The following is a 27,963-nucleotide window of genomic DNA, read 5'->3' as shown; positions in this document are numbered from 1 at the left end:
ATTTCCCGAAAAAATGAAATTGCAGTTTCTTTTCCTGCCATCTTTTAGAGAGAGAAAAAAAGAGTCGGGCATGTTTGGATTTGATATACCAGTCTCAGCTAGAGAGAATTGCATTATTTATGTCATGTGAATCTGCGAATGCAGCCGACTGGAAATGTATAGTAGAGACTAGGGCTGGTGGACCACTTTCTCGATTCGAAAGTGACGGAAGGAACTGAAACGACATTTTCCCCGTTTCCCAGTGTTCAGCTATACCCGATTTCCATTTGATTTCCGCCAACTCGGTTTGAACAATGTTTGTCTGTTTGTTTTCTTTTAGTTGATTTTATTTGGATTTGATTTTATTTTCGAGATGCATTTCCAGTTGATGCGGCAACGTCGCGTGGGTAATCGAATCTTCTGCAATTCGACGACTTTCAAAAAGGAAAGGACGTAAGTTCTTTTTGTTTTATCTCGTGTAGTATCTATCGAGATAAGTCCATCAAAGTTGAATGCGAGAGCCTTTTGCAACGAATCAAAATCAACAAGACGTGGAAAGAAAAAGAAGATGTCGGTTGAAGAGAAGATAAGGTCTGTGTCATTCATGTTTCATTGGTTCTCATTGTTTGGCAGCCGAGCCAAAACAGGACTTTCCCGCCTCTTTTTTTTCTTCAGCACACTCACGATTTACACACTGAATGTATCTTTATTGTCTTTCTTCTTGTTTTATCATGGCTCGACTCCATTGTAAACTAATACATGGCGAGGATTTTACATTCTCGGCTCGTTAAACCAGATCAACAATGATGTACTAGTCTGCAGATAATATGTAGGCCTGTATATAGACACACACACATACACTAAAGTGCACTCAGTGTATTCTGGAGAGATAATTTTGTTTTTGTTGCAGTCGTGATGCTGAAATGGAAGACAAAAAGCTTTGACAGCAAGAGGGAAAAAAGGCATTTCAAGAAGCGAGTATATTTATAGACACCCAGCATGAAGAATCCTATTGGTGAATTGATACTCAACTTCATCGGTATAGATAAATTGATTTGATGAAATGGAGAAGAGTGCTGCATCTTTCCTCCCTCTTCTCCTTTGAATGAAAACTAAAAAGTTTTTTTGTCGAACTAATGAGATGAAAACTTTGTATCATTGCAGGAAACATTTACTGGCAGAACAAAAGCCCAATTTAGTGAAAAGCCATTTTGCCATCCCATAGAAATGCCATTTATACTCTGAGAAATATTGGCGAAATAAATGTGTAGGAGGCTAGGAGCCACTTTCTTCCTTTCCACGTCACTTCAAGTTAGGAAGACGGAGCTGTTGCTGCCTGTCGTGATGGTACCATTCAATTACGACGCCATTAGCATTCGACTCGGGCGGCGCAGGGTACTATAGGCAGTGATGTAAGTCGCGATTATTTTTCATCTCTTCGCCATTTTTCTTCCCGTGTTTACCTTTTCCCATCCATCAGCTCAGGATTCGTCGGGTAAATGTAATGCACAGAATAATGTCGACTATAGTGAAAGCCACTGTAATTGGCTCTGTAGGCGTCGCGTGGCTTCACCGCCGTACGAAATCAAGTCACTTGTAATTGATTTGTCGGTTCAAAGGCCTTCCGTGATGTCACATTCTGCATTGCACGACCAAGCTGCCGGAGAGAAAAATATCGACGATGACACCCGCCCACAGTTGGTTTCTTTCTTCCCCCGGCATTATTTTCTTCCATGTTCTAAAATTCGCAAATGTCGTTATTCAAGTTTCGAGGCTGAAGCGATTGCGTCATGGTATCTGTCACGCAGGTGAATATATCGCGTCGCATAGAAGTTGATGTGCGGATCCAGGAGTGTTCCGATGGATCAATATTTGTCTATAGCGACTTATTGTGTTGTGTGCGTGAGCCACGGCGACAGCAGACGTTGCGGTAGTCCATTTCGCTGATGGATGTCTATGGCAAACTTTCTTTTCTTCCGTCCTAAATGGCACATGTGTATCTGCAACGGTCGGACGAGGACAGAGGGAGGATAGGCCGGAGCGGCGTTGGGTGGGTGGGGGGGTTCCTTGTAGTTGCACAAAAATACAATGGGCTAATGTCAAGCACGTGACCATAAAGAAACGAGATGGAATGGAGCGTAAAAGTCGTCGAATCGAATCAAAAAGAGCCGGCGGCCCCCCCAAAGTTTTGTCTCCACTTGTCCTTCTTCTTCTTTTGCCTTGACGAGATGCTTTTTTAGCGATACAAAAGAGAAAAAGAGAAGGAGGTTCAAGGGGGTCGAAACAGCGAAATCTCTTCTCTGCCGGATGAATACATCCAGCTGTACTCCCTGCACCGTGAAAATCCCCCCCCCCCCCAAAAAAAAAACAACAACAAAAATTAAGAAAAATACACAAGATACTGGCGTCGTCCAAATCAGAACGAGTGAACAGGAAAAAAAAATCCCGACGAAAGAGCAGTTGAGTAATAGCATTACATCGAAACCTTTCACAAACGCCCAAGTGAAATTGGCTGTTAGGTTACTTGCTCACGATCTGCCAGTTAGTTTTGCTATTTATTTTTTCCGACTTGGAACTGATTTAGAGCCTCTGCCAGTTATTTTCTTCTTTTTATTTTTCCGTTCGGATGAGCTCAAAAAACACACACCCGTCCACTTTGGCATGAACGTAAGGATTGCATAAGGATTTCTGTTATTATTATTTTTTTTTGCTTCTATTGGTGAAAAAGAAGAAGAACAAAGAGTCGAGCTCCTTATTTTCGTTTGGTTTGATTTTGTTTTGTTTTCTTTCTAGTTTTTCAACATCTCCGACGACGTGCTTTGCAACTCCTTATCAAAAGAGTTGCCCTGGGCGACCCGTTCAGCCTGGCAGCCTAATAAGCCTCCTTGAGCTCGAGTGGAAATTTAGCCGGTCTCTTTCTAGCTCTTTGGCTCCTTATTTATTGGCGATGGAAGCAAATAAAAGTAGGAAGAAATTCCCTTCCAACCGCCAGCGCAGAGCGGAGCCTTGAAGGATCGACGGTATACGAGTTGGAGTGAGTGGGTTGGTGGTTGGTGCTGGGTGCTGCTCCTATATTTGTATGTGATAAATGTGATGTATATTTAGAAAGGCCATCACCATCGGCCATTACGACGGCAGGATGTCGGTCGAGAGGAAATGGGAAACCCTATTACACACACTAGGAAACCATCGGAATGACGCTGGGGGTAAGTAATAATAATACGTTGTCTGGTTTGTCAAAGAGGCTATAGAGGCCGGCCCTGTTCCAGCATTCTGGCTGGAATCAACTTTCATTTTGCGATTCTCTCTTGCAGGATGGTCAGCGTCGGGCATATCGAATCTCGTCCAGCTCCTCTTTGATCCGCTTCTCCGCATCCCCACGGTAAGTCAAGGACCTTACCAAGTCTATTACAATCTATAACGATATCACAAGGCAATTGGGCGGAATTCCGTTGGCGAAAAAAAAAAAAAAAGTTTTATTTTATATTTTTTCTCTCGTCGTTCCGTGAAATTCGCATCGGGAGTCCCAAATGTGGTTGCGCTGGATTTTCTTTTTTGGGGGCCTAAAGTATTCCGACGGGACGGATGCGACCGAATATCGGATGACGGCATAACTCTCGGTGAAATACGTCACTCGGCCGCCATTGCGGATCGAGTTCATCATCCATCAGATTTCCTCCCTCCTTATTTTATCGGATAGAAAATGTAAATTTTTGACAACTGCTGTATTAGGTTATTTTATTTTCTCGATTTTTCGCCCTTATTTTTTCGGCGAATCTGATTGGTATTTCATCAAGTCAATATTTTTGGACTTTTTCTTTCCTTCTTCGTCACGCGGTATTTTTCTTCTTTTTTTTTTCTTTCTTTCGGTCCTCATTTTGGCTATCGCTCGATTGAACGACTTGATCGTTTCTGCCGTCAGCGCAGTGCGCCCCGGGAATGAGCCGATGCTTACTCCGCCGAAATGTTTGGCTATTATCCGGCTGCCACACATTCGTCAGCTGGGGAAAGGAGAAAAACCATCCATTTCCCCTTCCATCCATCCATCCGTCCGCCAGTAAATTTTTTTTTCTTCTTTTTAGTTTCGACGTTTTCCATCCGAGTTATCCGCCCGCTCCTTGTTATCGATATCGCAGGAGCCAAAGAAAAAAATAGCTCCTGTCTGATGGCGTAGCTTTTTTGGTGGATTGGAAAAGAGACAACTGAGCCCCTTTTTACCTCGGTCGATAGATTCTGACAGCTCAGCGGCATTGGCTTCCTCCTAAACGCTGAGGGGAAAGAAGAAAGAAAAAAAAAAGCTTGTCATATCCTCCCAATCATAATAGAAGGACGGAATCATCGAAAAATGTTTCACTCCCCGCACATCCGACCCAGCAGCTCCTACTCGGTTGGTTGGGGGGTCGTTTTTATTACGGCACAAGTAGTGGCATTGCACAAGAAGTGTGTGTGTGAATATTATGGTAACCTTAACCCTTTACAAGTATTTCCCAGGGCCCGTAAACAAGTTTGAAAAAGAAAATAGGAGCGGATCGATTGAGTCCAAGGGTAAAAGGAAATCGTCCAGTTGGCTATAAATATTCGTGTATCGATCCTCGCATCTCGGCGGCATCGTTTTCAATCAGTCAAAACGTATATTATATAACTGTTGGAAGTAGTCGTCGGACTTCCACCAATTTCGACGATATATTTATTAAGAATTTTTCTTTCTTCTTTTTCTGTGACCCACCCCGACTCGAGTGGCTCCCGGGTTTTTGATGTATGGGAAACACGATCGATGTCAACTTCAGATGATGAAAAATGGGGGGAATCGAGAAAAAGAAAAAAAAGTAGTATATTTCCGCCTTTTTTAAATTTTTATATTGAATCTGATTCTTTCTACGGAGCTCTCTTCCAGGGATGCAAATGTTGTATGCCCCCGAACTCTTGATGGATGTCTTTGTATATTCGTTTTTGTTATTTGCCGTCTCTCTTTTTCCCGATATTTTTTTGATATTTATAACTTTGGCATCTTGAGGGAATTCAAAATTTACTTTTTTCGGATTATTTCGTTCGTCCAGACGAAATTGAGAAAACAAAAAATTTTATTTTTAGATTTTTAGATCGTCTGGACGTTAGTCGATTAATCGATCGCTGATAAGGGAGGCAAAAAGAAAAAAATCGACCTGGTTGTTGTTTATTTCTTCGGGAGTAATTTATTTCCATCCCATTTATCTTTTATGAAAAAGAAAAAAAAAAAAACAACATTAAATTGCCATTCCTCAATCTTCGTATTTCAATTCCCCCCTCTCTCGATTGTGGTGTGCAATTCAGGAGCTTCGCCTTTCGATCCCGTAAGGATCCGGAAAACCCCTGTGACTTTACTGAAGGAGGTGGGTTGGATTGGGGGGGGGGGACTATAAATCAGCATTCATTCCGCACCGTTGAATTTTTCTTGTCTTTTTCTTCGAGCTCTACTTTGGCGAGGTAGACTTTGATTTGGAGAGGTTTTTCCCTCTCTCAAGACTTTTTACTTTTTACTTCTTCTTGACTCAGTTGTTCGTGTGTTGACTTTATCCAGCAGCGGGAGAAAAAATGGGACAGGGTTGGGTGGCGGCCGGAATTGTTATTCAGATGGGAGGGCCATCGGCGAGCAGCTAGGAGCTAGAGATCCTGTTCAAAGTTAGATCCTCGATAAAAAAAAGTTTGGAATTCTATTTTTTTGTTCTGGCCTTGGTTCGTTCAGCAAAGAATTGGGAACGACCGATTCCATGTCATCATCCCCCTCCCCGGTGGGGGGAGACGACATTCTGCCGAAACCATCCAGCGGATACTTGCTGTCGTAAGGAGAACGGATGGACCATCCTTGTCGTCGACTCGGCTCGATTGCTAAATGAACTCGAATTCAATAACGAACCGACTCAAACAAAAAACAAACAAAACAAAAGGCCTCCGGAATTTTATTTTCTCCGCCGGATTAACTTTTCTTTCCGCCTTTCATAAACTTGAACTTTCGATCGTCGAAACTTTTTCTTCTCTCCTCCTTCCTTTGTGTCAAGTTAATCCCAAAAGAAAAAAGAGACTTTGATACATCAACAGGGGCTCCTATTCTTCCCACCCTGACGTCGGTGTAGAGAGTCGAACAGTGTCGTCGTCGTCTCACCCTACTTGTAATTGCTAAACTTTTTTTTGTTCTTGTTCTTTCCAAATTTTCCTACCGAGAAGAAGAAGAAGAAGAAGAAGAGAAAAAAAGGAATCGGCGCCGGTCGGAAATCCCGCCTTTGTAGTTGTTTGTGTGTGAGCTCCTGATAAGAAATCGCTCATTATAAAAGAGACGCTCCTTCTCGTCTAGCTCCTTTTGTCTCGTCATCGTCACGCGGACATGTTCCGGCCAGAGCGACATCTGCGCTGGATGGGAACTGCTTCTTCCAACCGACACACAGACACATCAAAGGAAATGGCACACACGAGAAAACTATCATGTCGGTAGTGTTAGTAGCTTCCCATTTATCTCGGGTTGACAAGCCGGGCCAGAGAGTCCGGCTGCTGCTCTACTTTTCACCCCAAAAAAAATTTCATTCCGGCGAAGAGGAATCCTGATGCTGGCGACTTGCGGGTGTGGTCGGGGTTTGATATATCCTAATCAGCCGCCGGCGAGACGAGTTTTCGCACACAGCCAAAGTGGCGCGTCGCAATTTTGTTGTTTTTTTCTTCGCCATTTCAAACTAACCGCCTCAAGAAAAGTTGTTGTCGTTTGGGATTCAGGAGAGCTGGAAAGTCGTCAAAACTTAATCCTTTGGGTTCATCCATTTTTGATTGCGTGTGTCGGTCGTATAAACTCACCCAAGGATCGAGCTTTACACACACACAGTCCAGTGTGAATTGACATTGCGCCGGCGGGCGAGCGGATGATGACACCCCCTCTTTGATGCGTGAGGAGCTGGGGGAGGATCTCAACTCTAACAAGGACAGGCAGGAGCCATGAGCCCATCAGGAGTGGGTGCTCTATATAATACGAAATGAAAAGGGGGGCCCCGGCGCTCCTAAATGAAGAGAAAGTACCACCAGCAGCAGCAAACGGCCTGTGCAAAGACACGCAGGAGCGGGAGAGCTCCTTATATATTTTTTCACGGACAACGTCAACAAGCTTTTCACGACGGGAATGAGAGGAGAGTAGAGAGAGGCCCGTGTGTGTGTGTTTGACGGGTCGATATGATGTGTAGGGCGAGAGACGGACATGACAGGTACCGGCCTGCCATAGATGCCGCCGAATCCTATCTGCTCTGCTCCTTTCAGATTCCCTCATGTCTTGGACCTTGTTATCGACAGTTTCGCATTCATCCAGCCCGTCTGTCTGTTTGCCTCTTCCTAATGTACACACACGCGCGCGTCGAGTGTGAGAGGCTTGTATCAGCTATTTAAATAGGAGCTCTTAGGAGCTGAGAAAGAAAAACTATTTGTCAGTATTTTTTTCCCGTCTTAGCAGCAGCAGAGCTCTCCATAGAAATCTTTTCCATGTTTCTCAGCCCCTGTCGTCGTGTGTGTTTTTATACATCGGACGAGCGACTAAAAGAAAATAAAAGACGATCCCGTTCGTGGCAATTTTGTGATTTTCAATAAACGCTGGCGGGATGGAAGGATGGAAGGCCGGCACTTTTCTATTCATCTCTCTCTCTTCTCGGAGATGAACACGTTTTCGGTGTTAGACTAGTACTAGTGCGACGACGACTACTGGCTGATTTATATTCAGCGCGGGGAATTTGATTCATCCGCTGCAAATCTTTTTTTCCTTCTTCCTTCCTTCTCTCCGTAACACACCACAGAGATGGAGAAGGGGAATTTTTTTCTTTTGTGTGTGTGTGTGTGTGTGTGTGCGGGTACATAACAAATGCAATGCAGTGCAGTTATTCCAGACGCGTCACGTCACTTGAGCCGATTCGGCAAGAAAAAAAGAAAGAAATGTGTGCGTGTAATTCTTTTTCATTGGGAGCTGGGGGGGGCGGCCGTGCGGATGTCTTTTCTCTTTCCCTGCTCATGTTTACATTAGATCCGGGGGTCTCTTTTCTTTTCTTTCTATGTCGCCGACGTTATATTTGGATATCTTGTGTAAAGCAATTGGAGTCTATACCTACTAGAAGGATCTCTCCTTTGCAGAAGAACAACCAAACATTTCTGCTGATGCGCTATTGACCGGGGCTCTCACTCGGAGCTGCCAATCGAATCACAAATTGAAACGAGAGGATCTAGCGGCGCAGCAGGAAAAAGACGTCTCAGGCTGAAGAGATACTATATACAACTCCACACGCTCTCTCTCTATTCCTGCGAGGGATCTTTTCCTTTTACAACAATTTGATTTTTTTTTCTTTTGAAAAGCTTAGACTTTTTACAACTTCAGTTTTTCCAAGTGTTTTCTTTTATTCTCGTTGGGATTTTGCTGTTTCAGTAACGAGAAAAAGTTATTTTTGTTTTTTAAATCCTAGAAGGATTATTTGTTTTTAAGGATCGAGTTCAATCCTGGCCGTGTGTAGCGGGTTAATAAGAAAGGATGTGTTGGTTGGTGGTGGTGGGGGGACGCCAACAAGAATGTTTTGTTGTTGATTTCCTGTCAAGAGATCAGGAAATGATTTCATCATCAAGTTGGCGGCCTCTCCTTCTGCCCACAGTCGCATTGCGTGGGCATTTGGAACGATTTTTGTCTCCCCTTGTGATTGCACCCCCTCCCCCCTGACAAATAAAAGAAGAAGAAGAAACAAAAAAAAGCTACTAGGAACTTTGATGTCGTGTGCGTACCAAAGTATCTCGATCTTTCTTTGTGTACCACTGTACCTACACGTCCGTGCTGCTGCCCCACAAAAATGTGTAATGTTTCGCAGGATCTTCATATAAATCGCTCATCCCCGGTGGGTGTCGTTTTTCGGTCGGAATATTTTGGCGGACGAGTTCCGGATTTAAAAAATAAAAACTTTTTTAAAAAAAATTATTATTGAAGAAAAGTCTCGAATCTGCAACGGAGATCTCATTTCCTTTTCTCTATCTTTTTTTTTTCTTTCTTTCTTTTTAGATTGACGTGAGGAACGAGCGGGAGCGAAAATTTTGATTTTCCCGTGTCGCCGAGGTGTTTGTTCTTCCTACGCGTCGTTCCTGTCGGGATTCCCACACTCGGTAAGATTCTCCTTTCTCCCCCCTCGTGACTCGCCCAGGAAGGTAGAAATGACATCAAACGGGAATTTAAAAAAGAAAGCGGGAATCTTTTTTAATTCTTTTTTATATTTAATCATTTCTTCTTCTTTTATTATTTTTTTAACTCCGGAACTTCACGTGTTGATAGAAACGAATCTTTCGTTTGATGTGAAAACGTCTTTTCTTTCTTTTTTATTCGGGAAAAAGCGATCGATTCATTTGCGGGAGAGATGAGGATGTTGGAAAAAAAATGAAGAGGCGGGGATGGATGGATGGATGGATGGAGGCCGACGACGGATTTCGCCATTTTCATTCCGAATCGAAATGGAATCTGCGATCTTTTAGGAGTGATAGGCCTTCCCAATTTTAGACACGCGGCCGAGGATTTATAAGAATCGGTGAGTAACGCAGAGGAGGGGAGGGGGGGCCGGGAATGTTGCAATTATCTTCCAGGTGGATCCGATCCTGCCGGCTTATTTATTACCAGAAATAGACCACACAGTAGATAGTAATCCACCGCTATTCTAAATTCATTTGGCGCGATCCTATACGGGTACTATCCACTCCACGTGTATCGTCCGGATTAGACCCTACACGATTTTTTTTTCTGAGCTGCTCATTTGAAATTCGAATTCGATTCCGACCGGATGACCACCACTGCCAGACGATTGTTTATTTATTGCTACACTGTTTTATTTTTTGTTTCCGGCGCGACTGGCCGTCGTTCGATCCTGAAAAAAAAAAACCTTTTGACGTCACAACTTCCCCTTTTTTTTCTGCCATTTTTTGAGCAGACGAAATTTACATTTTCCGGAAGTACTGGCGGAATGTTTTATTCCATTTTTTTTTTTATTTTTTAGGCGGAAGGAAAGACAACAACAACCTCCAAAATAAAAATGAAGAAAATGGCAGCGCCGGCGCAGTTGACATTACTCCTCCTCCCTTTCCCTTTGGGGTTGGAAGTTTGTATCTGGCTGGTTCTTCTTCTTCTTTTCTCTCGGCGACGATGATGGTGATATCCCCGTCCACACACACACACACACACGGGAAAAAGAGAGAAAAAAAAAACGGTCGGGAAGGAGAGAGAGGAGCGCGCAGCATCCCAGTCCCGGAATATCCGCGACTGCACGCACCTTGCGAGCGGGTAGTCGGTTGGCGTAAGGTGGGCCAGCAGGATCCTTGCCTTTTGTCCTCCCGCTCGGAACTCCTTTCACTTTCTCCTTTCTCTCCTTTTCTCATTAATTCTTTCTCTCCTATCTTACTAAAGCAACTCATTTTCTCATTTCTATTTTCATCTGAATTTCCGTTTGGGTTTTTGGTTGTTTTTTTAAATTTCGAATTTACCCGCCGTTTTTTTCTTTTTTCCCCCGAAAGGAGAAATTTATTTGAATGTCTTCGACACCGAGTCGTTCGTCGTTGACGGCCACTTGACACGTCGGGGACCGTTCAATAAATTTCGATCCTTTTTTCCCCCACATCCCTCGCCAATCCCAAATTCGATCGGTTTTAAATCCGCACAGAAATTTAAAAATAGGAATTTAATTCGGTGTAAAAAAAAAGGTTAGTGGTTTTGGTGCTGGCCGGGCTGGTTGCGAGAGAGAGTTGAAGCGGATGACCGGACAAGTGGAGACATCCGGAGAACAAGATCATCGTCGCTGCCAGCCATGAAGAAGAAATTGTTGTGTCGCTCCTGGCGATGGCTGAGGCTGTCGGCCGCCGTGTTTTTCGTGATGGTGACGGCCGCCTCCGGCCAGTTGGCCTTCACTTTCCAGCAGAACCACCCGCCGCAGCAGCAGCAGCCGGAGCGGGAGAGCGAGTACGCCCACCACCTGATCCGCATTCCGGGCGACATTGTCTTTGGCGGATTGTTTCCCATGCACGAGCACCTGGTGCTGACGGACCACGGCGGCGGCGGAGGAGGCGCGGCTGCCGGACTCGGCGGCGGTGGCCTGGAATTCCCCTGCGGAGCCATCAAGGAGGAGAAGGGCATCCAGCGACTGGAAGCCATGCTCTACGCTCTGGATCTCATCAACGACGACCCGCACATCCTGCCCAACATCACCATCGGCGCCGTCATCCTCGACACTTGCTCCAGCGACACTCACGCCCTCGACCAGTCGATGGAATTCGTCCGATCCTACATGAACAAGGTACGCCCATCCATCCGTCTCTCCGTAGGCGTTATTTTTAGCCCGGCTCCGACCACCGCAAAAAGAAAAAAGTTGTTTCTCACTTTATACAAAACAACCTCCAACACATGTCCGTGACCGAAAAACAGGAACTTTCAAAAGGAAAAAAGACAAAAATTCCATTCCAGTTTTTCACGGAAGTGCCGACTGGCATTTTGTTGTTTTGTTGGCTAGGGCAAGGGCTAAAGGCGTTTATCTTTTCCCGATCGTTTGTTTTTGCCTGCGGGTTTTTCCTTGAAGCAGAACAAAAAAAAGGAAGTAAACGTTTACGTGTTTTCACACTGCGGGATGTTGTTCCGGTTGCCAAAAAAGAAAGAAAAAAAAAAGAAAATTGATTTTGTTAAGTCGTTTCTCATTGCCAGCTGAGAAGGTTCGTCCAGTCCACAGTCCACAGTCTTCTCGTATTGTCTCTCTCTCTCGTATTAGTTGCGTGTTGATCCCCTTTGGACGGCCCGGACTCGACACTGAAAACGTGAAAAAGAAGTTTTTAGGAGCTCTGCCATTAACACGTCAGTGACAGGAGCTGCTGTGTATTTATACTAGACGTTGCACGCGATACTGCTGCTGCATACCCTCGTGCATTTTCCAGAGAAAAGAGGAGCTTAAGGAGCTGACGCTGGAAATTGGGTCTTAATGTAACGTAACGAGGCAAAGCAGATGGACACGCCCAGTGTGTGTGTGTGTGTGTGTGTGCGGGTTGGCAATCGAAATAAAACGACGGGCCAATGTTTTGATGAAAGGAGCAGAAGAAAAAACATACTTCTAGGGAGCCCTGGAATAGTTTAGTTCTCTCCCTTCCAGTCGAACAATTTGATTGCGGGTTAGGAGCCGCAGAAATTCACTTTTGTGTGTCTGTCTGTGTGTGTGTGTGTCTATAGACAATAAGAAGAAGGAGACTAAACTACACTCGGTCCTTTTAATAACGTCGTTGCTTGATTATTAACTGGCTCCTAGCTCCTGGCTCCTAACCGGGGCTCCTAGCCCGAAGGAGCCCAAAATGATTTACAGAGACAATGAAGTCTTTGCCTAGGCGCATTTTTTCACGCCGGTCGCTCGGCTGGGAAACTACTGGGAAATGAGAAAAGATGTCTGCCCCTCTTTTGTCAATAACCCACCAACCACCAGCAGAAACTGAGAAAGAAAAAAGTGGCGCGTGGGTGAAAAAGCTCATACACACAAGGAGCCTGGAGGAGCCAGGAGCGATGACAACAATTGGCGTTGGAAAATTGTGGCCGTAATATTAGAAGAAGAAGAAAGCGGGGTCGTGACCTTTTCTGGGTTGTTTGTTGGTGTGTGTGCCACACGCTCATCAAATAATATTTGACAGGAGCCAGAAATCTCATTTCATATTTTATGGGAGTTTTGTCCGGCTCCTTATTTTTTTTCAGCCGTTACAGCCGATCCTGATCGAATTATTGGATTGGACTCTGAGAGTGTCGGAGGTCACATTAGTCTAGATGTCTGGGAAATGGAACGACGTGACTTTTCGGCCGTCTGGCCGGCTCGGGCTCCTCCCGAATTTCTGCGTATCTCTCTCACAGACGGGCGTTTGATGGCGCGCAATTTGAGTTTGTTCGGGTGACCCCCTTATCTCTCTCCTTCTCTCTCCTTTTCGATCGTCAAAGTTTGCCCATCATCGATCAGCAGTTCACTTCAATCCTGCAGACTTGCCCAGTCTCTCTCTCTCTCTCCTTCTCTCTTCTTTCATATCAAATCTAATAGAGAACGGGCCGGGGGATGAGAGAGAGGGGGGGAAAGGGGGAGGAGGTTATTCAGTCCTTTTATATTGTGCAATATGGGCAGGTTCTTCTTCTCTGCAAGAAGAGGAAGGAAACGGTAAAGATTTTGAAGAGAGAAAAATAAAATATTGAAGGACGGATGAGAAAAAGGTTGATTCCTTTGAGGAAGAATCCGTCATCAATATGCGATGTGCAAGAGTGGGGAGGGAGGGGTAAAATAAAATTTCTCTAGGCAACAGCGGAATCAATCAGTTAATGGCGTGGGGCTCCCACCACCACTACCGTCGAGATAAATAATATGAGAAATAAATGAGAATCAAGAAGAAGAAAAAAGATGGAAAAAAAATCCCTCGTCGGAAACTATTATTATTAGCATAAATAATAATCAACGTAAGAACTGTCGATTTTTCTTTTGTCTATTTTCTCTATTTCTTTTTCTTTGATTATTATTTAGGAGAGAGAAAGAGACTCTCCTAGTCTTGTATGTTTGATCACGTAGAGTGGGTCGGACAATCAGCTCTCCGATTCTTCTTCTTCTATATTTTTTTTTTGGATAAAACGTTGAATTATCGATCGGCCAGCCCATGTTCTCTCTCTAACTTTGGGGCTTGGAAATAGAAAGCCAAGAAGACGCGGAGGACTTGTCTCTCTCTGCCCCACCCGATAGAACCAATTCCCAGGAAGATGATGGTGTGTGTGTGTGTGGGGCGACATTGTAATGAAGCATCTTGTGTCTTGCGAGTCTTGTGTATAGCCGCCAAGGCGTTGGCGTCGGGTAAAGGACAGAGATGAAACCTCCGAAAATGAGAAATTTGAAAATTTGAAAATGTTCGTTTTTTCTTGATTTTCTTTTGACGTCTTTTGAGGGGAGCCTCTTCATTGTGATGCCTCCCCACAATCCTTATTTTTTTCCTTTCTCGTATTTTATTTTTGTGTTTTTCTCCCCCTCCATTTCTGGCTGCTGCCTCCATTTTCCTTTTTTTCCAATCATTCAAACCTTGTGCGAGATGGAGGAGAAGTCAGGAAGGAACAAAAGGCATCGCCAGGCAACGAAAATTGTACAAACACACAGACAGACCCAGGTCCCAATCGATCTCTATACAAGACCTACAAGAGGGAAAAGCGATTGCACAATTTTCTTTGATTGTTTGTAGGAACATTCAAATCTGTGCGCCTGTTCCCGCCCTTTCTTTTTTAATTTCAAAATTTCACAAACGAAATTTGCTCCCGTTCTTGGTATAATGTCGTTGTATTCGTTTTGGTGTGTTTTTTTGTGTTGGAAAGCGCCATCAACTTTGGATTGTCATTCCCGCGGGAGTCAGGGGGCGGACGTGATGTGCCGACTCCCTTGCAATCAGCCTCCTCCTCCTGCCTCCCCAAACAACAACAAACCTTATTCGCCTCTTTTTATTTCTTATTTCATTCCGACACTCTGCCTCGTATATCGTCCGTGACTTTTCCTATTTTCCTTCCCTCGCCAGGGTATGGCTCGCGCGCTCAGTTTGAATTTAAAAAGAAAATCAAAAAAATTCAAAATAAATGGCGGGAAATGGGGGGAAAAAGAAGATGACGATGTCGTCCGTTGGTTCGGATCGAGCGATGAGTTTTGCGGTACATTTCAAGCGGAATGAATCGGAAAAAGCAAATGCGTCGTGAGAAGGAAGGAAGGAAGGACCTGCACGAAACACACGGGGCTGGATGGTGGAGAGAGAGAGACGGAGAGGGGGGGGGTGCAAACGGAACGTACGTGTGTCTGTGTATACATAACATGCACACGCTCGGCTTAATATACTCTAGATCCTTCCTTCTCTTCCCCCCCCCCCTTTCCATCTTTCCGTTTCCGCCCCGTCTTCTCTTTTCTCATCCAGGGAGGGGAGGGGATAAAAATGAAGGGCCTTTATTGATCTGTTATTTCCTTTCAATTCACCAATCATTTTTTTTTTCTCTTTTTTTCTTTTTCTTTTTTGTTCCCCTAAAATTCACCGCGTCTGCATTTGAATTTACAAAATAATAAAAATAATAAAAATAAATTTCAATTGAATGATTTTAATGTTGTCATTAATTTGGTCATTATTTTTGTAAATAGGACGCGTCCGAGTACCAGTGCGAATCGGGAGACGCTCCGCGCTACGTGCCCCACAAGCCCATCACGGGCGTGATTGGCGCCAGTTTCTCGACAGAGTCCATCATGGTGGCCAACATCCTCCGCCTCTTCAAGGTAACGCACCTATTGTCCACCCTCCCCCATCCTCCCTACTCCTACTGCTGCTTTTCGCACTACTCCCACTCTCCTGGCACACTTGTATCCTGCGAGCTCCTGGTCCTTTTTTGTATGCACTTAGGAAAATAGTGAGACACTTTGACTGGAGGAGGATCAATCAACTCCTCTCAGACTCTGTGTGTGTGTATGTCTGGATCTATATTACTATGGTCTTTTCACACACACACACACGGGATTGAAAGTGCTAAAAAAAAAAAATAAGAGAGAAAAAAAAATATCTTGGAGTGAGATCCTTCGGCCGGATCCTTGTTTACTGCTACATTTTACAGACAAGGAGCCAAAAATCTTTTTGTTCGTTTTTTTGGGTGAGGCCGTTCTCTTTTGCTTCACTTTTTTGATGGTCGATCGATTGTGCGATGCGAGAGATGTTATTACAACTAGACATGCTACTACTACTACTACTACTACTAGACCGCTCTTATGTGGGTGTAGTAACACTAGCAGTCTATAGAAGGGGGATGTTGGGTGTTGACACACTGAAAGTTTATTTTTTTGCTCCGCCGTTTTTATACTACAAGAGATGGAACGATGGTCGATAATAATACGGGAAAAAACAGAACTGCTGGAGAAAAATGGCGAATTTCTTTAAAAAAAAAAATAAAATAAAATGAAATGAAAAAAAAAAAAAAAAACTTTGTCTGTTCGTGTGTGAAATGATGGGAAGGGCCAAAGAGTTTTTTTCTTCTTCTCCATATCCTCACAGGGTGCGATCTAGTCTCCCACCCCCCATTTATCTCTCGACTTTGATGCGGAGATTCGACAGAGCAAACTCAAATCTGTGCAAGGCCCCTCTCCTTTTTTTCATCTTCTTTCTCTCTCTTCTTTTATTCCCTTTGAAATCGATCAGTTTTCAAGGAGCACAAAACTTTCTTTTCTTATTCGTATTATTATATGGCCGTCTAAGGAGATTTACCAAACTTGAGGGGTAGGCGCCAATTATTATTCGTCCCGGACACACACGCACAAAAAAGGAACGAAATCGCCCGAACAATTTCAATGCGACTTTATATACATTTTTAAAAAATGATATTGCACTAGGGAGTAGTATCGGATTATGTTTTAGTGTAGTGTGTAACAAAACTAACAAGTAGCTTTTCAAATCTAGTTTATTGTCAATGTCTAGTTTTATCGTATCATCCGATTTTATTCGATTTATTAATTTTATTTTTTTTTACTCAATCATTTTTAAATTGAATATTTGGTTTTATAAGACAAATTCAATTAAAAATTTGATAATTAAAAAAAAAAAATTGAGTCAATTTTCGACTCATTTTCCCAATTTTGCAATTGGCAAATGCAAAACCAGGAAAGCCCAGATTGCAAACAAAATTTAGCTCAAAACATTTAACTTGAAAGTACGAAGCTTTTGAAATGTTCGAGTGTTAGAAAATACTAGAAATCATAGATATAAAACGGACAAGGAAACAGTTTGTGTACTTTACAATAGGCAGATATGTTTTTCTTAATTTGTCAACCAGAGCGTGAATTTTTTAGTGTACAAAGCTGGCAGAGGCAGACAGCTAGACGAAGCCTTTTTTCTTGTTAGAGGCCAGGCTGAGGACCGAATTAGAAGGAAATGATGAAGGCATCTTGTCCAACATCATCCATGTTAAATTGTGAACAAGTCACTTGGTGGTTCTCGTTGATGAAGCAACTTAAACACTTAGAACCACATACAGGTTTTTTTTTCCCAATTAATTAAGGACTTAGCTAAAACTGAACGATAAATCAAATGTTTATAAAGGGGAAAAAACTCAATTATTATTAAATTATATTACGTTTTTTCGGAAAACCAAATTATATTGAATTGAGTTCTATTTCCTTTTCCTTCTTACTTTTAAAAAAAAATTAATTTGCAAGGCTAGTAACAAGAGAGCTCCTGTCTAAAGCGGTTAAAACATTCAACTGATGCGCCAGTTAATGGAAGGATATTATTAGATTTGCATTTTATCTGTCCTGGGAGACGAGCAAGCAAGCTTCAAAAAGAAAAGCGTGACGTCTTTCGGCTGGCCCGTTTTAAGTAGCGAAAAACAACAGCAGTTGTTTTTACTATCCTCTTTTTTTATTGGCTGGGTTGTCTACAAGACCCTATGCCACCTCCGTCGCACACGTGTAGCGAATCAGCCAAGCTGAATAAACCTGGCCGAGCAGCAGCAGCAAACTCCTTCTAAGAAAAAAGTTATCAACTTTTTTATTTTTTGAATAATAAATGGAAGAAAAGAAACATCACACGGAGAGAACAACCTTTTGCCTCGGTTTTCTTTGTGATGAAAACAACATCAATACGTTATTGCATCAATTTCTTTTTCTTCTGTCGTTTGTTTACAACCGACGTCGTCGTACAAGTCGGTGGCAAAGTTTTTCTTTTCTCGAGCCTTTGTGCGTCATTTCTTCAACAAGAAACCAAATTCTTTGCCAAAATTGAATTTTTCTGTTTTTTTTTTTTTGTGAATTTATTTTTTATTCCAAAGTTAAATTGGGGAAAAAAATAATTTTTCTGCTTTTCTTGTTTTGTGAAATTTTATTTGATTTGTTTTTGTATTCCGGCCGCAGATTCCGCAAATCAGCTACGCTTCAACCAGCGCCGAACTGTCTGACAAGTCGCGTTTCGAGTATTTCAGCCGCGTCGTCCCGCCCGATAACTTCCAGGCCCAGGCCCTTGTGGAAATGGTCCGCCAACTCGGCTGGAAGTACGTCTCCACCGTGGCCGTCGAAGGCGACTACGGAGAAAAGGTTAGTCCCCCTATATCCAACTCGATCATCCATCCCATGATTCTTTAATGTTATATCTAGAAAAAGTATTACATAATCTTTTCTTTGCTAAATGCCCTGTGTGTTTTTATATTTAACGGAACGTTTCGTACGGCCAGAGCTGAAGAGCCGACCAGACAATTGCTCCTTGTCAAAATATATATACAAGGATCCATCCACTTCATCGTCGTCTGTTTGTACTGGCGCAGAAGGATCGAGTCCATTGGCCATGGCCAGCGGAAAAACGGGCGACTATTGTCTTTTCCCTTCAGGGCCGGCGGCGGGAGAATAAGAGATAGCTCCTCTGGAGCGCAAACATACTGTAATAGTAGTAGTACTAAAGCTTCATTAAACATCCACACACACATAGACGGAAGAGCGGGCGGCTAGGAAACTCTTTGGGCCGTCCCTCAAGGCATTTGTTCTCTTAAGAGAAGAAAGAGCCGATTCTTTTTTGGCCGCTGCTGTTTCTTCTTTCCCTTTTTCACGCTAAGTGACGTGCCTGTTCCAACAGTTTTTGTCTTTTCTTTCCTTGTTTTTCTACCCCGGACGGACGTCCTACCCACACATTGACCAAGGAGAAATTAGAAAGTAGAGAGTCTTTATCTTTAACAAATAAATACAAATACATATATACATCTCATCCCTCCGGTAAAGAGCCCCCCCGCGTCCAGCTTTCCTTAGATATATACTTGGGTGTGTGTGTGTGCTCCTGTTATTGACCCCCCCCCCCCCCCTCTGCCTTTTGCCAGCTCCTGGGGCTCCTGCTAAAGTAAATACAAAGCCCTCCTCCTCCTTTAGCTTTTAGTCTTATCCCAGATAGACTGTTTTATACCACCATGGAAAAAAGGGGGCGGACGAAAGTCAGTTAGATTGGCTATAAATAATCGAGTTACACACGTACACACACTGCTCCGAATTTTCATGCATGTTGCAGCGTGAAAGTGTGTAGAGCGTCTAATATAGAGCCAAGTTTTTCGTGTGTGTGTGTGTGTGAGGGATTCCCGCTTTTTCGTCCCACTCGTTTCATTAAACTTTACACAGGCTCGTCTCCCCTGGGGCTGAATGGATTCCGTTGGAAGACTAAGGAAGCCTAAGACTAGGAGGACGGAATAACACCTTCAGGGAATTCGAGCTGGTTCCTGGCTCCTGGCTCCTGAGAAAAAAAAAATAAAACTTTGCCATTAGATTTTGGCGTCGGTGGGTGGAGGGGGTAGAAATGTTCATCAGTTATACATGTCGTCGTCGTCGTCGTCGTCGACTGGGATCGAGACGGTAGAAAATAACAGATCGATCATTTGTACAGATGCAGACACAAAAGGAGCCCAGCCAAAAAAAAAAAAAGCAGGAGCGAATCGATGGCCATGGAGAGTTCGTGCTCGAATGAAAAATAAAATTTGTATTTTATTTGAATTTTTTAAAAGGGTATCGCTTCGTTCGTGACGCTGGCCGAGGCCGCCGGAATTTGCATCGCCGTGTCGGAGAAGATTCTGAGACGGGCGGAAGACGCCGATTACGATCGCATCATCGAGCGGCTCTCGCAGAAATCCAGCGCCCGCGGAGTCGTCATGTTCGCCGACGAGGACGAAACCAGGTGAGACAAAATTCAATTTTCCACGGGTTTAAAATCCATTGATGAATGTGAGTGGCAGAATTTTTTTTAAAGTCGCTAGCGCTGGAATAATTTAAAAAAACTCAAGTGGTTAAAGCTGGAGCAGGAAACTTTTGTGTGTGGGAGAAGAGGAACTAAAAAACATACATGATGGAGTAGTGAAACATCATCATCATCATCATCATCGTCGTGATGTCGGTGGGGGGGGGGTAAAATTGTACAATGGCCGGATTTCCTCGGCTGGATTCCTCGGCAACCGGCTCCGTTTTTTAGATGAAACTCTGGCGCCTTTTTTTTAATAATTTTTTTTTGTGTCACCCATTTTTCAAATAAAAATAAGAGGGTGGGAGACGGAATGACGCCCATCCATTTCACGCTTTAGCTGTTGGCGTATTAACACAGAAATGATGATGGTGATGATGTGGTGGTGGTGTACATCACGGACGACGTTTATTGATCGCCGCCATTTATATTTTTGAAGGAAAAAAAAGAAAAATAAGCGAGAAATGTTTTGGAAATAATTTTTTCGGATCGTAATGTTATTAATGTTTGGAATTTATATATTTTTTTTTCCCAGGCGGATGTTGGCGGCCACGATGCGTCTGAACAAGACGGGCCAATTCCTTTGGGTCGGCAGCGACTCGTGGGGAGCTAAATTGCATCCGGTGCGCGATCAAGAGTTTGCAGCCGAAGGAGCCATTACCATCCTGCCCAAAAGATCCTCATTGGCCGGTAAAAGACTCTCCGGCTCGTCTTAACAGTTTTTGGACCCAGCACCAGCAGAGAGAGAGAGAGCAAATGGCTACTTGACCTTTTAACGCCCCCCTCACCCTTCAGGGCTTGACTGCTCACTCGACTTGAAAGACGTCTGCCCACCCAACCCCACCCACCACCTTATATTAGCAATCATCCAGAGTGTAGCCTACTGTAGGTCTTTTTATAAGGAATCATGTTTCCAACATCATTCGTTGGCCTTTCTCAAATTGCCAGGGGGAAGGCTTCCACTTCCATCGCTATATACACATTTTCATTTTTTATTTCTTGATTTGATAGAAATCGGATGTCGGATCCGGTTGCTATGGAGATATCCGTTTAATGATATTATCTGTTCTATTTTTGATCAGGATTCGACGCTTATTTCAAAGCTCTCCGGCCCAAGACGGCCAAAGTGTGCGGCAGTGTCGGCGGCGGATCGGCTAATCACAACGGAGGCGGAGGTGGTGGTGGACCTGCTGGCGGATTCGCGTCAGGTGCGGCCAGTTTCAACGCCAGCGGCAACGGCGAGAATCAATACTATCGCAACGCTGTCAAGGGCTCGAGGATCTACAACTGCCGCAATCCGTGGTTCCGCCTATTCTGGGAACAGCATTTCAAATGCAGGTTCAATTCCAGCTCATCCGCCGCATCCGGACATTCTTCGTCAACTTTGCCCGAGTGCAAAGGCGGAGACAAGCTCACCTACTACGAGCAAGAGGGACTGGTTCCTTTTGTCGGTAAGTTGTTGTTGTTGTTGTTTTCCATCCGCTGGATTAAAAAAAAAAAAAAAAAAAAAAAAATTCATGCAATTTATCATGGGGGGTTGAATAATCAAATGAAGATGTTTCCAAAGTTTTGGATGAGGGAGGAGCCACCAAAGTCTTATCCCTCCCTCCTTTGAAGAGCTTCTTCATTAACTGGTAAAAGTTGAAAACCCCTCGTCAACTGACTCTGTGTGCGTGTGAGGGTCCTGTCCAAAACTTTTGCGAATCCGCTTTCTCCACAGTTCCGCCGGAGCCACAAAGGGCCTGAGAAGGAAAAAAAAGTGGAACTTGGGATTTCTTTAAAGAGTATAGAGTGATCCGTCTATTCTATTAAATGCCTTTGATGAAAATACATTGGCCCAGAGACGAGTTAGATTGAGCGAGTGAATTTCAAAATTCCCGCCGCGATAATCGAAGCCACTGGACCGAAGGCGCCAATTTCAAATGCAGAAATTTGGGGGGGTCCGGGTCCCGTTGATGATTTGGCAGTTCAATCAGATTGCACACACGCAACCCCCATTCAGCCAGCAACTTTTCTCTCTCTCTCTCACTCCTAAGCGTCTGATTTAAATGCATACGTAATCAGGAGCCTGGCAGGAGCAAGAGTTTATTTTTCCCCGTTTGATTGAGTTTCGGCTGAAATAGTTTCGAATCAATGGCGGGAAAATATTCACGTCGTCGTCGTATCTCAAATCAAGTAGTTCCGGAGGCTCGGAATACATTATACACCCAGACTTGTTCCTCTTTTTGGTTGATGGAAGAGAGTAGTCTTCGTCAAACAAGACCCCCCAGTTCCCACACAAGCGTGCGTCATTATCACCCGCCGCCACTACCGCCTGAAACCACATTCTCTTCACACGGTTGTTTGGGGAATTAGAGCGATTCCATCCCTCAAGTTTCTCTCTCTCTCTTCCCCACTCTCCCGACGACGAAGACGACGTCTTATTATGCGACAATATCCAATCAGTCAAAGAAAAAAGGAGCTGTTGCTGCGCCGGATAAAGTTGGGGCAGGCAAGCTACTCCCCATGGAGTAGGAGAGAAATTCGACTGGATGTTTAGGCCTCTTTCTATCTTGTCTTGAATAGTATATTGAACTATTTTCCCTATTTAGATAGGAGGTTGGCTGGATGGAAAGGAAGAAGATGGTGGTGGTGGTGGTAGTTGAGTCAAATGCATTTGAGCCAGTTTAGAGAATCAATCATCATTCATCATTGTGCAGTTGGAGAGTCAAGAAGTTGTGTGAAATCCCTTTGAGGATTCGGTGGCTGGATACTGGATAGGTGCGTCGTAGGGAACGAGCTGAATAAGTCTAGTGCGGAATCGGATGGGAGGAGGAGGATTCAGGAAACAATCGCTGGAAATGTTGGCGGGCCAAGAGGAAGAAGAAAGGTAGAAATTGAAGTTGACTTTGTAATTGTTGAAACAAGTTCTCACTCTCACTCGTCTCATTCAAGGCGCTAGAGCGTAGAGAGCGTAGGCTACTACTCCTGCTACTACTACTCCGTAATAATTCCCTCCGGCTGCTGCTCACCCTTTCCCATCCGCTTTACTCTCTCTGCTGCTCTATTCAATCGAGTATTTCGTTAGATATTCCAACGAAACGAGCCATTATACTCTCCGTGACGGATCGATAGACTAGACAAAACGCCGCCCGAGTCTAGATGTGCACACCCGACACTGAGAGCTTCACACACACACAGCTCACGGTCGTTATTTTCCAACACCCGAGTGAGTGTCTATCTATCGCCTTGGCGATTGTTTTTACCCCCCTCCCACATAAAATAACAACGACCGGACCTTCCCGTTCCAACCAAACTCTACGCGAAATTCCTTTCATTTTCCCCTTTTCTCTCTCGATTGGGGGATGTTGTGTAATGAATTTTAAAAATGGTGAATGTCCGTCTTTTACAATCAACTCTGACGCTCGAGACTATCGAGACTAAAAGTCTTTGATGTATTTTCGTCGTTCCACTTTATTCATCCATCGTTTCCTTTTTATTTTATTATTTTCGGGATTTTTTGGGGGGCGATTTCTTCCGGTTGCTGTCGTGGATGGACTTTTGGATTCTTTTGATGTGATTGATTGCGGCAGTGGATGCCGTTTACGCCATGGCTCACGCCGTTCACCGGATGATCGCCGACGTCTGCGGACACGACGCCCGCGAGCTCTGCGACGAGCTCAAACCGGCGCCCTCCGGCAGAAACTTGCTCAAGTACATCAGAAACGTCAATTTTATCGGTAAATATATCGGCCGTTTTCTTTTTCTTTGTGTCAATGTGTCATTGCCACTTGGCATTTTGTTCACCCATCCCTCCAGCTGGCCATGGAAGGGTCACGTATGTTTGCTTTTCCTTCCATTCGGATTGGCAAACATCAAACTACTTTTGACTCCCCCACCCATTTGGTCCCGTTTTTCCTTCTTTTGCCCAGTCATATTCTGATTCTCTACACATTGGGGCCGTTCAAACAATAGGTCCTCAGGGTCAGCCGGTCCGGTTCAACAAGGACGGCGACGCCTACGGCAGCTACAGCTTCTATCAGTATCAGCGTCACGGCAGCAAGTACGACTACGTGCGCATCGGTGATTGGAGCGCTTCGTGAGTGTCACATTTTCTTTTCTTTTTCCTGCTGAGCTCCAATTCCTATCTTTCTCTCTCTCCAGACGGCACATACTCTCTAGTAGCTTGTTTATTGCGATCCTGTGACGACACTTGACGTTATTATATATATCTTTTCCCATTTGTCTCCTCTATCTTTCTTATATCCTCTGGCTCCCCATCTTGTAGATCCTTTTTAAGGCCTGTATAGACACACTTATCATAATGCCTATTGCCTTCATCGGTGGCCAAACATTGTCGAATGTTGTTTGGCCGGATGGTGTTATTATTATTGTAACATCCTTTTTAGCTTTTTCCCTTTTCTTTTTGATTATCATTCTTCTTCTGACATTTGTCTTTTTCTTTTTTTACTCCTGGGGCCGTCTTAGGTTGGTCCTCAATATGAGTATGCTGGCCTGGCCCAATAGCACCAGAGGGACCATCCCCAGGTCCATTTGCAGCGACTCGTGCCCCAACGGCTACATCCGAAACTTCCAGGTGAAATGAATTGGATGATGGGCTGGCCGAGTCGTCGTCGTTGTCGTGATAATAATCATCAAAGACACGGATGACAGGCTCCCCGCCGTCTTTAATCTATTTGGCACGTGTTGATGGGATTACGATGAAATATTAAAAAGGGGGGGGGGGGATGACGTCACGATAAATGGCGGGACCAATGGGAAATCTCCCAGACGGTCGTTTGCCATTACAATGTTTCATCGTGTCAAATATCCCGCCATTTTTGTTTTTCTTTTTTCCCCCCGGGGAAGTTTAGTGAGATAGGGCCCGAAAGGATATTGAAATGTCCAGCCATCCAGCATGTGTGTGTGTTAGCCCACACACACATCTCAATATCGATTTTGGGTTAGCTCTCCATCACCTGACATTGTGCACTTGAATGCCCCCCTCCACTTCCGGTTATTCCATTCAAGGCAGAAATAGTTCCGGTCCGTGGTGTTTTTCATCATTTCCTCTTTTTCATTTGACGATCGGATTGAAATTTCAATGGGGGGAAGGGGAAATATTGGCGGGCGGGAATTCAAATCGAAATTTTTTATTTTTTTCTAAAGAAAATCAATTTTTGATTTATTTGTCAACCTCCTCCGCAGGATCAATGCTGCTGGAGTTGCGTGTCGTGTCGCGAGGATAGCTACTCGTTCAACGACACATGCGTGGCCTGCGCTCCTGGCTACGCTCCCAATCGCGACTTCAACGGATGCGATAAGATTCCGGCCGAGCATTTGACCTGGGACAGCCCCTGGGCCATTGTTCCGCTTGTTTTCACGGCCCTGGGCGTCACGGCCACCCTCTTCACGCTCACCGTCTTCTTGCGTTACAATAGGTATAAATCGGTTTTTAGTTTCCCAGCTGAAAAAAAAACCCGATCCTGTCAAAACGACCAACTTTTATTTATTTTTATTTGTTTGAAATGAAACGCAGCACTCCGATGATTATGGCGTCCGGAAGGGAATTGTGCTACCTGCTGCTGACTGGCATCCTCCTCTGCTACTTGATGGCAATCCCGATCCTGGCCAAGCCCAACGTGTTCACCTGCAGCCTCCTGCGCGTCGGCCTGGGCTTCGCCCTCTGCCTCTGCTACAGTTCCATCCTGACTAAGACAAACCGGATCTCTAGGATCTTCAACCGCGGGTCCAAGGCCGGCATCAAGCGGCCGTCGTACACGTCGCCCAAGTCGCAGATCGTCATCTGCTGCGGCCTGGCCTCGATCCAGCTAGGCGGCAGCCTGGTCTGGCTCATGTTCGAGCGACCCAGCACCAAGGAGGTGCACCCGCAGCCGCTGACGGCCATCCTGACGTGCGGCGTCAGCAATTTGTCGCTGGTCCTCTCGCTCCTCTACAACATGCTCCTCATCATCCTGTGCACTTTCTACGCCTTCAAGACCCGCAAGATCCCCGAGAACTTTAACGAGGCCAAGTACATCGGTTTCACCATGTACAGCACCTGCATCGTCTGGCTGGCCTTTGTGGCCATCTACTTTGGCACCTACAACGACTACAAGGTCCGTCTTCTTTTGATTTTTGAAAAAGAAAATTGATCCTGATCCTGATCCTAAATTTTTTATTTCTTATTTCCAGATCCAGACGGCCACTCTGTGCGTTTGCGTCAACATTAGCGCATCAGTAGCCCTGGGCTGTCTCTTTGTCCCCAAGGTGTACATCGTCCTCTTCCAGCCGTACAAGAACGTCCGCACGCCCGGAAGCGGGGTAATAATAACATTTTGTTCATTTTGGAGTGAAAATTCTCCTCTTCCGGAATTTTTCTAAAAAATTTTGTTTGTCTTAATTGAAGGTTCAACGAAGTGGAGATCACCGGGGGATGAACAAGTTCAGCACCAGTGGCGGTGTGAGCGTGGGCGGCGGCGGCGCTGCGACTCCCAGCAACAGCCAGCAGCCGTTGGCCAGCAGCATTAGCCATCCGCCGGCGACTTTGAGCAGCGCCACTCAGTCGATGACGTCGCTCAGTCGCTTTACTAATCCCACCACACCGACGGCGGCGACGGCCAGCGGTGGTGGCGGCGGAGCTTCTACCTCCCATGGCGTTGCCGTTTCCACCATTTCGCTGGGCAGCGCCACAGTGGCCGTCCAGGCCAACGGGTCGGACATGAGTCGAGCCGAGGCCGAACGAGATTCCAATAATCTCAGCTAGGGAAGGTGCGAGGTGCTGCTCTAAATTCAAATCAACGGCCAGGAAAAGTTGAAAAAATCTCATCTATAGACATTTCAGATGTACATTTTTTTTAAAACTAAAACAATCGACAAATCATCATCAACTAATTCATGTCTTATTTCGAAACAAACAATTTTTAGAAACAAAAAATCTTTTGACATTATCAGATGGCGGCACCTCGACACATTCTCAGCAGCTAAGACTTTTTCTTCTTTTTTTTTTAATTATCTTTTATTCATTTCGATTGCCAATTTGATCAGAAATGGGTTCCTTTCCTCTCTCCTCCTGCATCCGTCCTCGTGCGATCCCCCACTATTTTCGGCGTTCATTTCAAAACCCGGTGATCTCTATTAAGTTAACAATTAATTTCGAATTGATTTTTGAGTTTTCCATATTTAAAAAAGTTTATGTAATTGAAGTTTAAAAAAAATAATAATAATGTTGTACATAATTAAAGCTGTCGGGATTGAGGATTTGACCTTTGTGGGTGGTTCTGTCTCGGCAATCGAGTCCCGCAACTCTTTCCAAATTTTCAAAAGGACCGCGGAATTTGTTTTTTTCTCTGAAATTCAAATTGAACCAAAGAAAAACAAATTAACGACCGTCCCGGAAAGAATTCAAAAGGTGTTGCGGGATGATTGACTGAGCCCCCTTTGCCGAGACAGGATCACACAGACAGGATTGATTCAATCATTTTTTTTTTTAAATTTCTGTTTAAACTGAAAAATATATCACCGTCAGCCAAAGGGATAAAAAATAAATCATTCGCTGTTGATATGAAATGAATTAAAAAGGGTTCGTTGTTATTCCTAAAAAAAAAATGAATCATTATTATGTGTGTTGTTAACTATCATCAATAAGAGAAAAATTCCTTGTATCGATTTCCCCCACCCACCCCACTTAGCACCTCGTACCCACCCCCACTTGTAATAATGTTAAATCAATTCAATAATTCATTTCTCTCTCTCTCTCGTCTTATTGACTCGGTTAAACTAAATTGGACTCGCTCGCCGTTGCTTTTGTGTGTGTAAATAAAAGAGAGGACTTCTCTGGACGAGATGTAATCCTGTACTATATACATATATATGCTACATATATACAAATATAAATTAATTTCTATATTATAATATTTAATCGAGTTCTCTCTCGCCCGTTTCTTTATTTATTTTTCCTTTTTTTTTTTCTTTTTTTTTCCATGTTTTTAATTCCTCGTGATTCACGACGCCGTGAGACATTTATGATCCGCTCGGATGGAATTCTACTTCATCTTCTTCTGGACGATCTAACTGGCACACACACACACGCGCCGGCCGGTTGCAGTTGCATGCATAAACATTATTCAGAGTGGCGGTGGTGGGCTGTGCTAATCGCATAACTCGTCGGCAGACTAGACGCAGTTTTTGATATACGGGCGACGTCGCCGAGTTGTCACGTCCGCTCGGGCTATT

The 27,963-nt window shown here is 44.3% G+C and overlaps 1 protein-coding gene across 9 annotated transcripts; it reads left to right on the top strand.

Annotated features, from left to right (window-relative positions):
• The first annotated feature begins 377 nt into the window (after positions 1-377).
• LOC124336887 (metabotropic glutamate receptor 2-like) lies at positions 378-27,642 on the top strand. 9 transcript variants are annotated; one of them, XR_006917193.1, is made up of 21 exons: positions 716-808; positions 890-1,018; positions 1,144-1,391; positions 2,773-3,013; positions 3,085-3,185; positions 3,294-3,361; positions 9,017-9,117; positions 9,996-11,285; positions 15,150-15,281; positions 17,898-18,077; positions 19,520-19,689; positions 20,285-20,439; positions 20,832-21,200; positions 23,322-23,468; positions 23,704-23,827; positions 24,217-24,325; positions 24,937-25,169; positions 25,268-25,847; positions 25,924-26,052; positions 26,138-26,574; positions 26,656-27,642. XR_006917193.1 is itself a non-coding variant. In XM_046790783.1 (21 exons), exons 9-21 carry the CDS (start codon positions 10,800-10,802, stop codon positions 26,492-26,494), a joined length of 3,171 nt encoding a protein of 1,056 aa, XP_046646739.1. In that variant the 5' UTR covers positions 716-808; positions 890-1,018; positions 1,144-1,391; positions 2,773-3,013; positions 3,085-3,185; positions 3,294-3,361; positions 9,017-9,117; positions 9,996-10,297; positions 10,696-10,799; the 3' UTR covers positions 26,495-27,642. The 9 variants fall into 9 exon arrangements, 8 of the variants coding, with proteins under 8 accessions (XP_046646737.1, XP_046646740.1, XP_046646739.1 ...); XM_046790783.1 differs by having other exon boundaries at positions 9,996-10,297; positions 10,696-11,285; positions 26,138-27,642; XM_046790781.1 differs by lacking the exon at positions 716-808 and adding an exon at positions 378-570 and having other exon boundaries at positions 26,138-27,642.
• Positions 27,643-27,963: the final 321 nt, after the last annotated feature.

Source organism: Daphnia pulicaria, chromosome 4, assembly GCF_021234035.1.
Source record: "Daphnia pulicaria isolate SC F1-1A chromosome 4, SC_F0-13Bv2, whole genome shotgun sequence".
Lineage (NCBI taxonomy): Eukaryota > Metazoa > Arthropoda > Branchiopoda > Diplostraca > Daphniidae > Daphnia > Daphnia pulicaria.
This window is presented reverse-complemented; position numbering and strand designations above follow the sequence as displayed.

Bases quoted from the DNA above. Each gene is read 5' to 3' on its own strand.
- LOC124336887 (XM_046790784.1), top strand. From the start codon at position 10,800: ATGAAGAAGAAATTGTTGTGTCGCTCCTGGCGATGGCTGAGGCTGTCG. The intron at 18,078-19,519 runs GTTAGTCCCCCT...ATTTTTTAAAAG, and splicing joins AAGGCGACTACGGAGAAAAG to GGTATCGCTTCGTTCGTGAC. The intron at 21,201-23,321 runs GTAAGTTGTTGT...TGATTGCGGCAG, and splicing joins GGGACTGGTTCCTTTTGTCG to TGGATGCCGTTTACGCCATG.